Below are 14,650 nucleotides of genomic sequence, written 5' to 3' on the forward strand. Positions count from 1 at the left end.
GGTGCTGTTGTTGTTCTTGAAGCTCCTTCATCTGCCCCAGCTCATGCGGACGTTTCAATAACTGCAACAAATCAAATATAAACATACAAAGTATTATTTTATTGAAATCAGTAATCAATTTTCAATGCAGCTTGTAAAAAAATCAAATTCTAAACTTTATTATCACAACTCAAATGAAATGTTTATTTATATATATTTTCAGCAGTTTTTGCATTTATTTTTATAAGTGATGCTACAGCACTTATACGCTCAATTAGATCGAATTATGGAATACTTTCTCATTTTAAACACAACATTTTTAATATTGAGCGCTATTGAAATAATACAACGATGACCTGAATATGTAATTTCGAATCAAAATGCATCATTATGCATTCAGAAAAGAGAGCCAACCAATATAAATATTCAGATATTCAGACATTCAGATACTAACGCAGAGTGCATAGTAATAAGTGGGTCGAATATATGATTAGATTATGGGAACAGGATAATAATAAGACAGCCACAAGAGCCACACTCAATTGCCAATTTGAACATGCAATTGCGTTTAGAATCACAATTAAATAATTGCCAAAGCCGTTAACAATGACAATGGAGGACTTATGGACCATTTGCACATGCTGATTTACCGCAAGAACATCAAGTCATCCAAAAATTTACTTATTGTCTACATTTATTTGCAGACGTCCTGCAGCCTTGCTTATACCACCACTACTACTACTACTACTTCTTCTTCTTCTGCTACATCTGCCCTTTGTGGGCAGTTTTCAGTTGATTGCACAGTGGCCAGTTTATACTCATGGATGGCCAGCATTTTGTTGAGGGATTCATTCATTCGCTTCAGTTGCGCTCATTCATTTTGCGCTCGCTCTTATCTATGGGCACATTGTGTATGTAGTTTGTCAGGCGAAAAGCGAAAACCGGAAAGCGATGTTCGCCTCATGAATTACACTCATGTGTGTGTGGGCGTGGTCCCGAAAGGCGTACACTATGATGAGCACTCCAGCTCTCGTCTTGGCCAAGTCCACGCTCCCAACACTATGAGGGTGAGGGTGAGAGTGAGGGTGAGGGTGTGCCAGTTTTATCTGCCAAGTCGTAATCCAGACATGTACCAAGAACATTCATACTACTTTTTGGATGAGCTCATTCAGACATGTGTTCGCCTCTATGAGTAATCAATGCTCTACTTGTATGTTGTAACAGCAAGTAACTATGTAGTTTATTTACCATTTGAATTCATTTAAAAATTCACTTTTTCATGTTAAACTCATCGGATCTTATTTGTGTATTCAAAAGAAAGGCCAAGTGTGCTCGACTGGGTTGCACATGCTGTCCTAATTACACATGCAACATGGCCAACTTGACTGTTGTTGGTCCCTTGAAAACCCTCAAAAACAATTAACATTTTTGTGGCTCGCTTTTCTATTTGAGGTCCTATGATTTGCATACGCTTATTAAAATGTAATTCATATATACACAAAAGAGTGCAGTTGGCAGTTGCATAACAAATTTCCATTTAGGGCAGCCAACAAACAATAAGTCACATAACGCCCCAGTGATTACATATGATGCAGTTGGGCCTCAATTCTGGTCCACAATTAATTATTGTTATGAAATTTTGTGCCTGTAACTGTTTTAAAATAACAGTGGCTTTAAATGGAAACGAAAATCATTTTCCGCACGAAAATGTATTTAGATGTATGACTAAATCAGCTGAAATTGAATATGGAGCATTTGAAAGCTGGCGGCACAAATCGCTAAAACACATTTCAGGCTCTGCTGATCTGGTATGTTTAAAAGCATCCAAAGCTTATGCCATAAGAAAATTTAAAGGCAAATAATGAAGCATGAGAGCCAACTGAAGCAAACGAAACGAAATCTTCTTAGTTTCAAATCAGAGAAGCAGCCACCCTGCCACAGCACTCTAAAGCTGTAAGAGATGCACGTCTCAAAGCAAACAAAAGCAGCTGTCTGAATCCCCGTCGGCCATTAATAAACAAGTAAGAGGACTCTCATCGGAATAAGCCGACTGGGCAGATGCCCTGCACTCTTCAAATGATGGGAGTCACAGACACTTACACTGAGAGAAATATACTTACAAAGCTAAAACTAGTAAGTCAGTGAGACAGTCTTAAGGATATGACTTTGTCCCATCGTAATCAAAAATATATATGTACTTTAACAAGTCTTTCTATCAAGTTTATTATACCCCATATTTAAATTCTGATTCGCTACAAGGAATTGCAAGAAAAGATAACTTAACTCTTAATAAAAAGAGAAGGAAGAAAAAATAACTTAACTTTCTTTAGGAATGAAAACAAATGTGCATCACTTGGCCTTTGTGCCTCTTTTATGGTTTTGATGAAGCTTGCAATAAAAAGAGTTTTTAACAGAAGTCATATTTTCACAAGCAGTATTTAAATGATTTTTTTTTTGTTTTTTTTTCTTTTGTTTTTGTCCTCTTCTACTAACTTCTTAACGAAGCATTTACGGTTTTTACTTTTGTGCCCGGAATTTTGTTATTTGCCCGCTATGCCAAATGTTATTTGGCTCACAAGTCTAATTCACAAATGAAACATGGGCCCCACTTAAACATGCCTATTTACCATAAAAAAAAGAAGATATATATATATATATATTTATGAAAAATGCTTGAGTAGGAAAACGTAAAATTGCTTAGCTTTACAAAAAAAAAAGACCAGAAAAAAAAGAAAAAGCAGAATAAGACAAATAAAAGATAATTCAAACATTTTACTTAGCTGAGAGCCAAAACGTAATGCAAAACAAAAGCAACAAAGGAAAACCAAATATTCTAAAGAAATATTAACGTTAACAATGAAAATGAACAAGTAAGTGCTCTACTCTTTGTGTATGTGTATACACACACACACACACACACACAGTCACACACACAGCCAGTCTGAGAACTGCTTAAATGCCTTTTGAACAATTGATTACTTTTTTCGTTAGACATTTATATATGTTTCAAGTGAGTTTATGCCAAAAGTCAACGTCACAGCTCTTAAAAATGCGTTTTACATATCAGTTTTACACATTACTCGAGCTATAGCATATATATATATATATATACTTTATGGGTTGAGAAGTGAGTACTTCTGGCTCTGCCTGTCGCATATATTTGCCCAATTTTATTATACCCTTTTTAGCCACTTTAAATGCGTACAGAGTATAACGAAGCTTAATTTAAAATGCGACAAAGCATGGTATTCACTCACACACTCAACCATAAGCAAGCACTAATATCTATGTATGTACACACACACACGCACACACACGCACACACACATGAGTGGTGTATGGAGGGGGGAGTAAAACCAGCGATAGAATGCTGTAGATAAACCTGTGTCGACGACGAAATCGTTTTCCTCTATATGCAAAGCTCCTCGTTTTATTAGAAATGTTTATGTTTGGGGCCGCATTTTTTGGTGTAACGCAGAAAAATACGAAAAAGTACCTCGAAATAATATACTCGCAACCGCAAGGCGCTCATAAGTTGAAGGGGTCTTCTGGCCCATGCCAGTGCCAACTAATATGGGGACGACAAGGATGACGGTGACGACGCGGTTTCTATTCAGTTTTTGAGCTAGAAAAATGCCATGCCAAAGTGCTTTGGCTCCTTTTAGCTGTTTGCTGTTTGTGGTCGCTCTGTTTTATAAAAAACGATTCCTATTCGAGTCAGACCATAAACAAGGTGTGCCGAACAGTGGTATAGTATTAAAAATAAAAGTTCGAGAAACTGAAATTGGAATATGTTATTAATAAGTTTCAAGAGTGATTAGTATTTGAGATAAAAATATTCTTGGAATTTTTTAACTATTGATATTTAATAGGTCGAGTTATAAAGAGATAAAATGATTGTCTATCCCAAAACACACTTTTACTAATTATTCCAATGCTCAAGCTTGATGAATACGACTATGAAATAACTATTAACATAAAAAGGGAATGATTTATTAATTAGTTTCAAGAGTGGATTACGAATATAATATTAATGGGATATTAACTATTTATAAGCAATAGGACGAGTTATGAAGCTACAAAATATACTAGATGGAGATGCATTTTTCTGCTTATCACAAGCCATATTTTACTCAACTTTCTAATATCAATTTTTCTACATTCCACACATCAACTCTAAGCAAAGTTGACATGCATTATATCCGTTGGAATACCACAAAATAAATGGCACTTTCGTACCAGTGTAGCTTTGACACGATTGTAGTATAGAGTGTGCTACTTTGTGAAGAACTCACATTTATTTTTATGCCACAAAGAAGCTGAATCGTGAAGAGAGTTGGTCATGGAGTGGGAAAGTGTGCACGTTCCTAGTTCTAGTCCAAGACGTATGCTTCTCCACGAAAGTGGAGGCTGGCAGTGGGTAGACGTCACAACGTTCCGACGCTGACGTGGCAGCACCGCACCCTGAAGCCAGCATTAGCCAAGGCATGTTGATGGCGGTAACGCCAATGGTGGCAACGCATACAAATCACGGAAGCTTCTCTACACAACTATTCCCTATAGAAGAGCAAACAAGCGAGACAAAGAGAGGTAGACTGAGAGCGAGAGAGAGAGAGAGAGAGAGAGCGAGAGAGAGGGAGAGTGTGTGTGAGCTAGCTGGGTAGATATGGGGCCGCTGGGCATTATTCGCCTACAATCTTATAGTTTTGGTCATGTAAAGCGTGGCGCTTGAGGTGGATTCGACTGCTGTCTTACGTTTCTGCCTGGCGGGGTAAACAACATAATCCCACAAATACCAACAAAAAGGAACTTGCTCATCACACTCTCCACCCTTTCATGCACCCCCCCTAAGATATGGCACTGGTAGCCAGCGATCTGTGGCATTGACAAGGCTAAGAAATATTGGCTAGCACTCAATGTATGCGCTGTCTCAACTGCTCGGATCGAAATCTACTACTCGGCCCCAGGCAAATGTTTGTCTTTAAGTTTAAATTTATTTTTTCGGCCCTTTTAAGTAAATATTTTAAAATTTGTGAATCTAAGAAAATGTTTACGAAACTTTTGCATTACATTTTTATTATAAAACAGATAATTATTCAATTTTACAGCTTTCCACTTTGATATTCAAAAGGGGATGTTAGATTTTCCAATTTTATAATTAAGCAAACGGTTTTAGTAATATTTGCTGTCCATAAAACAACCGCATAATTTGTAAACTATTCTCAACAATTTTATTTAGTGTTACATACAATAAATCCTGACATTGTTGAGATTTTCTGCTAGCAGTCCCATTAGGCTGGCTGCGAGACAGTGCCTTTATCAAAACACAAAAGATTTGTGACAATTTTCATGAGAAAAACTCAAAAACTTGGAGACTACAGTTTAAGGAAACAAACAGAGGATGTCCGCTTCTCACTTGTTTCACAGTTTCTGCCTTATCATCTATCTTGTTTTTGTTGTTGCCTTATGATGTTTGTGTTTTTTTTTATTTTATTTAATTTACTATAGAATTCATTTTAAGTTATTTGTTTGGGACACTTTTGTTTACACTTGCCAACACTCGGGATGGATTTTTATTTTATTAGTATGCTCTGCTTGTGTATGGAAACAGTTGGGATTGGTTTATTTGTCTTGAGAAGTTCTTTCCAACTGTCCATGGAATGGTAAGAGTTGCTCCAAAATCAAAATATATTTGAATGTTTTAAAGTCACAGTGAATGTATTTTTCCAAGTTAAAACTAGAAACAGAGCATTACGCGACTGAAATATTTTTACTTTTTAATTAATTGTAATTGTGAAATTTTACAGCCGGTATTTTATTTAGTATTTACAGTCAGTTAAAATCTTCCACAAATTTTAGATTATTAGAACTTAGAAAACATTTATATAAATACTTAATATTTTTGTACTGCAGAGGAATCTGGGAGGGTTTTTATTTAATTATCATACGTTTCTTATGTGTTATACATTTAAGTTGCCTAGTTAGTTATTCAGTTAATTGCTTAAGTTTTAACAGCTATTTAAAAATTTACTTTCACATACACACAAGCTCCTCAAGTTCAGTTGAACTTGTCCAGGTGCCAGTTAAAGCAAACTACAACTATCGTTATTATTATTTTGTTTTTTTGTATTTTTTTTTTTGGGGAAATGTCAAACAATTTAAACTTTGCGAACACACAATTTGAGATTAGATGGCCCGTTGTTCTCAAAGCACTGCTTGCCTTGTGTTTGTTATCCAACTTTGGGGTCTTAGACCAACCGTGACGATTGAAATCTGCTCCGCTACTGAGGCGGCATCGCCTTCAATGCAATGGATGCTGTGTGCTCTAGATAAAAGCTTTGGACTCCTATAAAACGAGAGAGCGAGACCGACAGACAGAGAGAGAGAGGGAGAGAGAGAGAGAGAGAGAGAAAAAGAGAGTGCCTGCTGTGAAATGGTCCATTTTCTCTACATGCGCACAGCAAGCATATTTATGTTTTGGGCTCTGGACCATTTTTCGAAAAGTTCTCAAGAAATTTATGAAAATTACCCAAAACATTGACGTACAGCTGTTTTGGGGAACAGCTGTTCGATTAGGGGCGGCGGAAGGGTGGTCCTCGCTTGACTCTCCCGCCAACTTGCCATAATTTTTCCAACTGTGTGGCGGCCATTTTCATTTTGTTTTGCCCGTGCAGCGTTTTATTTGTGAATGCTTACCATATTTCGTCCTGTTTTGCGGCAACCCGCATCCGTCACCGCCCTGCTTCTGTCCGGGTATTCGCTTTGCTGGGGCAAACGGAGCAAAGCAAAGCAAAGCTTTTCATTATGCGCCGTAATGTCTGTGTGTAATGTGTGCGAAAGGACTCCACTACGGCCACTATGACCGTGTGATGCGTGAGAGGATTGACGTCTGGCCCTGTTTTGGTTTGTTTGCCGTTGTGTTTTGGTTTGTTTTTCAGGTCTGAGCGCACATAATTTTTATTGTTCCTATCAACATTAATGTCGGTAATTTATTGAAATGCCCTGGGCATAGAGCCTCGTTAGAGCATTATGCTTAACACTTGGATTTTTTTGGATATAAGTAAATGCGCAATACGCTGCGTATGTGTAATTAGTGCAAGCGGGCAAATACGTCATTTAAAATTTTGTTTAGTTTGCCAAAAGTTGCACAAACATTTCAATGCAGCCGAACACATACTTAAAAATTATGGCATATAAGCAAAATCGAATCGAAATGAGAAACTCAAGCAGCCGCTTGCATCGCAAGCGAGTTTTCCGAGTGCTCGGGGCAACTTTTGAGACGTGCCCAAAAGTATAAGTTGTTGCCACTGCTCATTAATTGCAATCATTTGGAGCTCTGTAACGTTCATATATACATACATATATATATATATATATATATATGAGTGCTGTCAGCCAACGACGAAAATAAATGAAATGTCTTCCGCTTCACCTACTCGCTCCGCATTTTCGAGTTCATTAATTTTGACAGCGCTCGTAATTATATAGTGCAATCGGAAGCACAGGTTGACAGTTTGAAAATTGCCAGGCGGTCTATGCTAGCTTTACTTTCAAATATTTTTGTCTATTAAAATCACAAATTTTACGAAAAATAAATATATAAGCTGACTGTGTACATTGGGTTTAAAGTGTCCTTTGTTGCTTTGTAACCAAATTGTTTATCTTATGTTTTTTACGATTTTTTTCAGAAGCGCTCAATTATTAAGTAAAAGCAAATATTAGCAGAGATTTTAGGGCGAAACATAATTTCCGCAGTTTGACGTGAAAGTCTTATTTAATGATCGGTCAGGATTGAGTGTGTTTAAGTGGCTTTTGTCGCAAAAATGTATATTATTCACTATTAATATGTAATTTCATGTGTGAACATGTTATTAATTACAATATGCCTGACTACAATTAAATAATAGAAAAAGGACATCAAGTGAGCTGAGAAGAATAAGGCAAATGCAATGTAAACAGTCAATAAAGTGCAAATTGATTTGATGGAAGCTAGTTAGCCGCTGCTTAATATAATAAAAATTTATTCTAATACACAAATTATGATAATGTACGCGTTCTGTTTCCCATCTCACAGAATAGTCATGTAATTGATATTAAAGTGTTGTCTACACAAGGTTCTCAAGGCTTGTTTATGGTTCACTTTGCAAATCCACGTCGCATTTAAAAAGGTTCTTTTTTTGTAATTTATTTCAGTTGTTTGAATGGCGAAGTCAAATAAAATTAATGTGTCCGTGTTGCTTCGAAAGTTAGAAAATGCAAAGCGATAAAATCTAGAGAAAGGTTGACCTCTATTTTATGTTTTTACAATTGTTGCCAGTGTTTTGCTAAGAAATTTATCGATTTTTGTAAATAAATAAACGAAGAAGAAAACTACCAGTCGCAAAGTCCATTAAGCTTTTCTAATCCATTTTATGTGAACAGGGTATAAGTATTGAATTTTTAGCTACTAAAATCCTTTGAAATTTGCTTTAATTAACTCAATATTTAATAAGCTGCAATTCCTAAATGGCTTTCTCGCTTCTGTGAATATTTTTTTTTGGCTTTCGAGTTTGTGCTTTGAATATTTTTTTTTGTTGTTGCCGCCAATAGAGAAGTGCGGCAAACGAAGCTAATGGAAGCAGCAAAAAATAATATACAAGGACTCCGAGCAAAAGTTAATGTGAACAGCTGTCCCGCTGTTCGCTGCAAAATTGAAAAGTTTATTAATAACAAAAATGAGCCGACGAGGGGCAGGCTAACATTTTGCGGGTCACATTAAACAAAGTCATTTATACATACATACATATATATATATATATCTTTTTTTTTCAATTTTAATTAAAAGGCGAGGAGTACAGCCCGCAGAGCGAGTGTAATTATATTTGAACAGCAGGCAAATGATGTTTATATTTATGAAATTAAAATAAAGCACACATTATTTCGCCAAACCAAAATCCCAGGCCCAACAAGCCAGCCAGCCAACCAAGGGCTACACATGATCGTCGTCATCTGCATCGTATTTGTAATGAATAATTTTATGAAGCTGACACGGCTACAAAAGCAACGTTATGCAAATTCAAATTCAAGCAGCAGGCATGAGGGAAGCTGTTCTCTTCCTCGTTTTTTTTTTTGTTTTAAGCATTTTTCACATCCTTGCAGCAATATTATCATATACATACACACATGTGTATCTGTGTGTATTATGATTGTATGTTTTTGCACGTAAAAGTTTCATTTGGCTACACATATAAATATACATACAACTTAAGCCAAACGAAACAATATTTGTAATGAGCTTATTAAGTCATATTAAAGTCCAAGTACAACCAATTTAATAAAACAGCAACTGACAGCAAACGCACATGAAAATGTTTTTAAGCCCCCTCACATATTTGGGCCATAAAGTTAATAGCAAATGGCTGGCAGAATGTGCATATTATAAATGAGCCTGACAGATGGCTTAACAGCAGCCGAATTGAGCAGTCTCGCTGTGAGTTAACAAGCTTATATTAAGCTCTGCCAGCCCCCGAGGACCACTGTGGATTAAAGACACACCACTCACACAAATGTGCTCTCAGCATATACGTAAATACACACATGCATACATATATATATACATATATATATATATATGTATAGATGTGTGGGTATGCAAGCAAATATCGTTCAATGCATTTTTTGGGGTTTGCGCAACTTTTAGAACTACAGAACCAATTGGTCAAATGTGGAGCTAATTTGAAATGGGGTAAGGAGTGCATAAGGAAGTTGTGCAAAGGATGGCAGCATATTCAACTCTATAAGGATTTATGTTCTTGAGCAGCATTTGCAAAATTTGACAACTCAAGTTGTGCAACAGAAGGACGCATATTATGCCATATAAAAAAAGTGATAGCTTGACTAATTGTGGCATAGTTTGGGATCATTATCAATTTATAAACATAAAGCTCGATTGTTTTTTTTAAATTTCTAATGAATTTGGGTTTCAGTTTATCTCCAGGTGAATTCTTGTTTCTTTATTATTTTGAGGAAGTATTTTTACTAATATGCAATTCAACTTTCTTAACAAAGCTAGTAGGCATTCATTGAACGTGAACACCAAATTCTCAAAATTATATTTGTGTCAAAAAATTGTTGTTTCATAATACAACTACAACTGCTCGACAATACAAATAATCAAAAGTGCAGAAAATATATATAAAGAAAAATGTTGCTAGTTAAACATTTTTCTCTTACAAGTGAGTTCCCTGTTATTTATATATATAAATCGAATAATTTCTGGTGCTTCTTTCGTGTAAATGCTGTTGCAATGTAGAAGAGAATCCCAATATATTGGCGGCCACAAGACTGATGCGTCCCCTGCTCAATAGTCCCATCGTTCAGGTGGTCATCTCATTTGTGGTGGGCTATTATGCGACTACGAAGATATCCAAAGTCTATGCACTTATTCGGGAGAGCACAAATCAAAGGCGCTCCAAATTAGAGTGCCAAACGCAGCTCACTGTTGGCCAAGCCAGCAGTTCAGTTTTGGCCATGGTCGAGCTGCCACAGGCACCTGAATCTCTGCGCCTGACCCACAAACAGCTGAGAGAATTCGACGGAGTACGTGACACAGGACACATTTATACGGCACTCAACGGAAACATTTATGACCTGACTGCGTCGCGGGACACATTCATGCAACCGGGTCTCCACTCTCTGCTCGCTGGCTGCAATGCCAATGAGGTGCTCAATATTGCATGCAGCTCGATGGGCGTCTCCGCCTCGGATGTCATTCAACGGTGGGAGCGAAGCTTCAATGCTGAATTCAATATTATTGGCTACTTGGTTGAAAGCGATGCGTCTGAAACGGATGAATATCGAAATGACGACGCAACTTTGGAGTGATTAAAGTGATCAGAGGTCATCGAATGCTTTTCTCTTCCAAATGTTTTACTTGCTTATCAACTCAGACTTTTCAGATTTATGTTGCTATTGACTGCACTGATAATATATATACATATATATAATTCCATTGTGAATATACTTTAAATATAACGTTTCAATATATTAAGAGAAAAGAAAAGGCTTTTTCAGTGTCATCTATAAAAATGAAGAAATATGCGCTAAGAAATAAGATATTATAATGCGATTAATTTTAAACTAAAATGCAATATATAATTTAACAATTTGCATTGGTTCATTCTAATTCTCATTCTAATATATTTATAGTTTTAGGAAATCAAAATAAAATGTATGAAATTGTTTTGCTGTCATTTTTTTTATTTTTTTGAGTTGGATCAACTTAATACAAAACAAATACAGAATTACCATTAACAGAGTTTTTTTTCGCTTTATTCGCATTTGTTTCCATTTTGATTTTATGGTTCGTATATTAAGTATTAAATGAAGAATCATAACATAAATAGATTAGCGAAAAACATTAAAGAGAAAACCTCATTAAGAGTAGCCACGAGACAGACAGAAAACATATTTGCAATTTTCTGGCCCATTTATTGCTTAATAACAACAAATAAAATTATTTTGCGTATTTTTGCATTACGTTATTTTCATATAATATTGGAAAAATCAGTTTAAAATTTCGATCTCGGTTGAGCTTTCTGTGGAAATGCCCAAATGCAGCACAAATTTCTCATATTAAAGTATTGACAAGCGAATCAGGATAACGAACGATAAAATCAGTGCCTGGCGATGTCAAGCTTAAATCTGAACACGTTAACGAATGTTCAAGTGAATCAGTGCAATCTGAAAATTACTACGAAAGGGTATTTAAATGACACATGCTTTCCGATAATCCGCCTGAGCTCCATGTCTGAATCAATTCACACTTACAGGACACGGCAATCTTTCGAGAGGATTCGTTTGAAAGAGGATTTAAAAGAAATATGCTTCCGATAAATTCCATGTAGTCGTTGGCAGCAACGATTGGCTGACTGCCTGGCATCTGGCTTAAATGTTTTCGTCGAAGACATCGATGGCTATAACAACAAATTGTTAGCTTTGTTTTTTTTTTTTACTATTACTGGCAAACTTTTCAGTGTTGTGTTAAATTCGCAAACAGTGGGAAATTGAATTGGTGAAAAGGTGCAGGTGATGCCAGATTAAGGACCCATCAAAGCCATCAGGTGCTACACAGCTAATAAAATCAAAATTACTTTTGCTAAACAACAATACGGGCTACGTGCCACTGGAATTTAAAAAAGTTGTCAAAAACTTTGAGCACACTCTTCAAAATCAGTCACATGTACAAAACTCAACACTTAACACAGGGCAAACAACTTTTGGGCCCAAGTTGCAAGATGTCTGCGATAAGCGACAAGCAACAAATGTTATTCGATTTGTAAAGTTCGATCACGTTCAACGGTGCCAAAATGGCCAACAGAAATAGCTGAAATTAATTAAAGTGCACTGGGCACTTAAAAAAAAAAAAACGAAAACAAAAAAAGAAAGAAGGGTGAAATTTTTCTAGCAATGTTGCTTGTATATCGCAACAAATTTTGAAATATTTTCAAATAATGACAGGGCAATTGCTTTGTTGTTTTGCACATGTTTATTACATACTTTGTATCTTTGTTTTGAACAAATACGGTGTAGAAAAAGTACAGACAAACAACCTAATTCATAGCACTGTTCACATGCTGCTTCCCTCCGGACTTTTCCTAATTAATGTAACCAGAACAACACAGAAAAATCAACAACAAAAAAAGAGCTCAACTAAGAGATATCCTGAACTAATTCGCAAATTATCCTGGCGCCCATTCGCATTGATCTTTGTACACAGACTTGCACTTCCATGCTACATTGCTCTAGAAATCTTTATAAAATTTAATAATTATGTAATTATAGTTTATATATGTTATAACAAGGTATTTATTAATCCACTAGGAAATCATTATCTCTAAATCTGTGGCTTTTATTTCTATCGATAATAGATTTGTCTCTGTTCATTCAGACAGACAGATATGCCTAAATCAACTCATCTGTTAATCCTTTTTAGGAATACATAAACTTTATTGGATCAATGACGACAGCTACTGCCTTGTTACAAACTTGTGCACATCCTCATTATACCATTGCTGCACATTTTTAATGGGTGCAGGGTATGCAAATGTCACAAGCAAAGCACTAATTAAGGTTTAAATATGGCGCAATATGACACAGACGAGGCTCACTTAAAGCACAGTCCACTGTGGGGAATTTTGGTCGCTTGGATTACATTTGTTTTTGTGTTCTCGTTGTCATTGTAGTGATCCGATGGGAGCTATTTGATATAAATATAATTACAATGTTCATCATTTTGCACATTAAAATTGGCATTGTAAAACTGCTGAAAATTGAGTTTGGCGGATGGCAAGAAGAAGTTCCCTTTGCAAGAGGTCAAACTATATAAACTTATTTCTCATATGTGAGCTTTACGATATATAGTAATCCGGTCTGCAATCTGCAAGAAGGAGACAAAAATACAGCCAAAGTTTACTTAAAATAGTCTTAAAAGTGAAATGGCAAAAATTTATGATACATTTTTGTGGACATATTTATGGGTGCAGGGTATAAAAAGCCAAATTAGCAATGTTTCACATCAAAGTACACACATTAAATTTAAGACGATTGTCACACACAAACACACACACACACACATATACACACACACATATACACACACACATATACACACATACATATACACACACATGCAGCTAGGAGGTCAAATGCTTGCCGACGAAGCATTTTGCTATGCGTCGAGCATACAAAAAACATAATTAACCGCGAACTGGCGACGCTTACAGCCAAAAAGGCCACCCAGCCAGCTAAGCCAGCCAAACCACCCCAGCCATCCAGCAGCAGGCAACCAACCAGCCACCCTTAAGCCCCAACTCTACCCCACTTGCCATATTAGGTTAATGTGACACACGCAGCTGTTGCCTTTATCCTCAATGTTAGCCCCGGTTCGACTTTTGCAATTACACAGTTTTGAATATAAAGTACTCAAATGACATATATATATATATATATATATATGTATATATATATATTTTGGAGACATTTAAATGTTGACTCTGTTTGTTGGAATTAATTTCTTGACTTGTATGAGCCTGGCCAAATGAAAGCCACTCGAAGTTATTAACCGCTGAAGTTTTACACAAGATTTTCCCGATTTTCTCCTCCATTCGTGTGTCGAAGTTTTGTGTTATTTAAAACTTATGGCCAAAAAGAGAAAGCTTCAGCAAAAGTCAGTCAAGACGAACTATGGCATACTGCATGACCAGTCTTCATTTTTAATATTAAAAAAAAAACGAAAAAACCAAATTTGTTTGAGCAGTCGAAATTAGGCTTAAACCGCAGAGCGGTGAAAAGTTTTCTCATCATTCTGTGTAATTGTGTGGAGGAAGTTTGAGAATTTCTTTATACGGTTCTGGCCGCCTGAATTTTAGTTTTACAGTTATTCGCATAATTCAGAACTTGCCCAAAGTGAAGAAAATAAAATGGCTGTTGGCCAAAAGCTAATACGTTGACAATCTGACAAGGTGAGTGTCACTGAGAGTTCGTAATCACTTTCTGGCATCTTGTGGATTACAAATTAGGATTTCAGCTTTTAATAAGTTTAAGTGCTCCAATTTCAGTTAGGGCCAACATTTTACAAAATTAACTGAGGTTGCTTTTGTGGCTGAAGCTATTATTAAGCAGGGTCAGGCGA

General features: G+C 36.2%; 1 protein-coding gene across 1 annotated transcript; it reads left to right on the plus strand.

The window, feature by feature from the left end:
* Positions 1-10,162: 10,162 nt before the first annotated feature.
* Positions 10,163-10,972, plus strand: LOC6570248. The gene is made up of 2 exons (XM_001996430.3): positions 10,163-10,193; positions 10,271-10,972. The coding sequence occupies exons 1-2, from the start codon at positions 10,163-10,165 to the stop codon at positions 10,840-10,842; spliced, it is 603 nt and encodes a 200-aa protein (XP_001996466.2). The 3' UTR covers positions 10,843-10,972.
* Positions 10,973-14,650: the final 3,678 nt, after the last annotated feature.

This window comes from Drosophila grimshawi, unplaced genomic scaffold, assembly GCF_018153295.1.
Source record: "Drosophila grimshawi isolate 15287-2541.00 unplaced genomic scaffold, ASM1815329v1 contig_1377, whole genome shotgun sequence".
NCBI lineage: Eukaryota > Metazoa > Arthropoda > Insecta > Diptera > Drosophilidae > Drosophila > Drosophila grimshawi.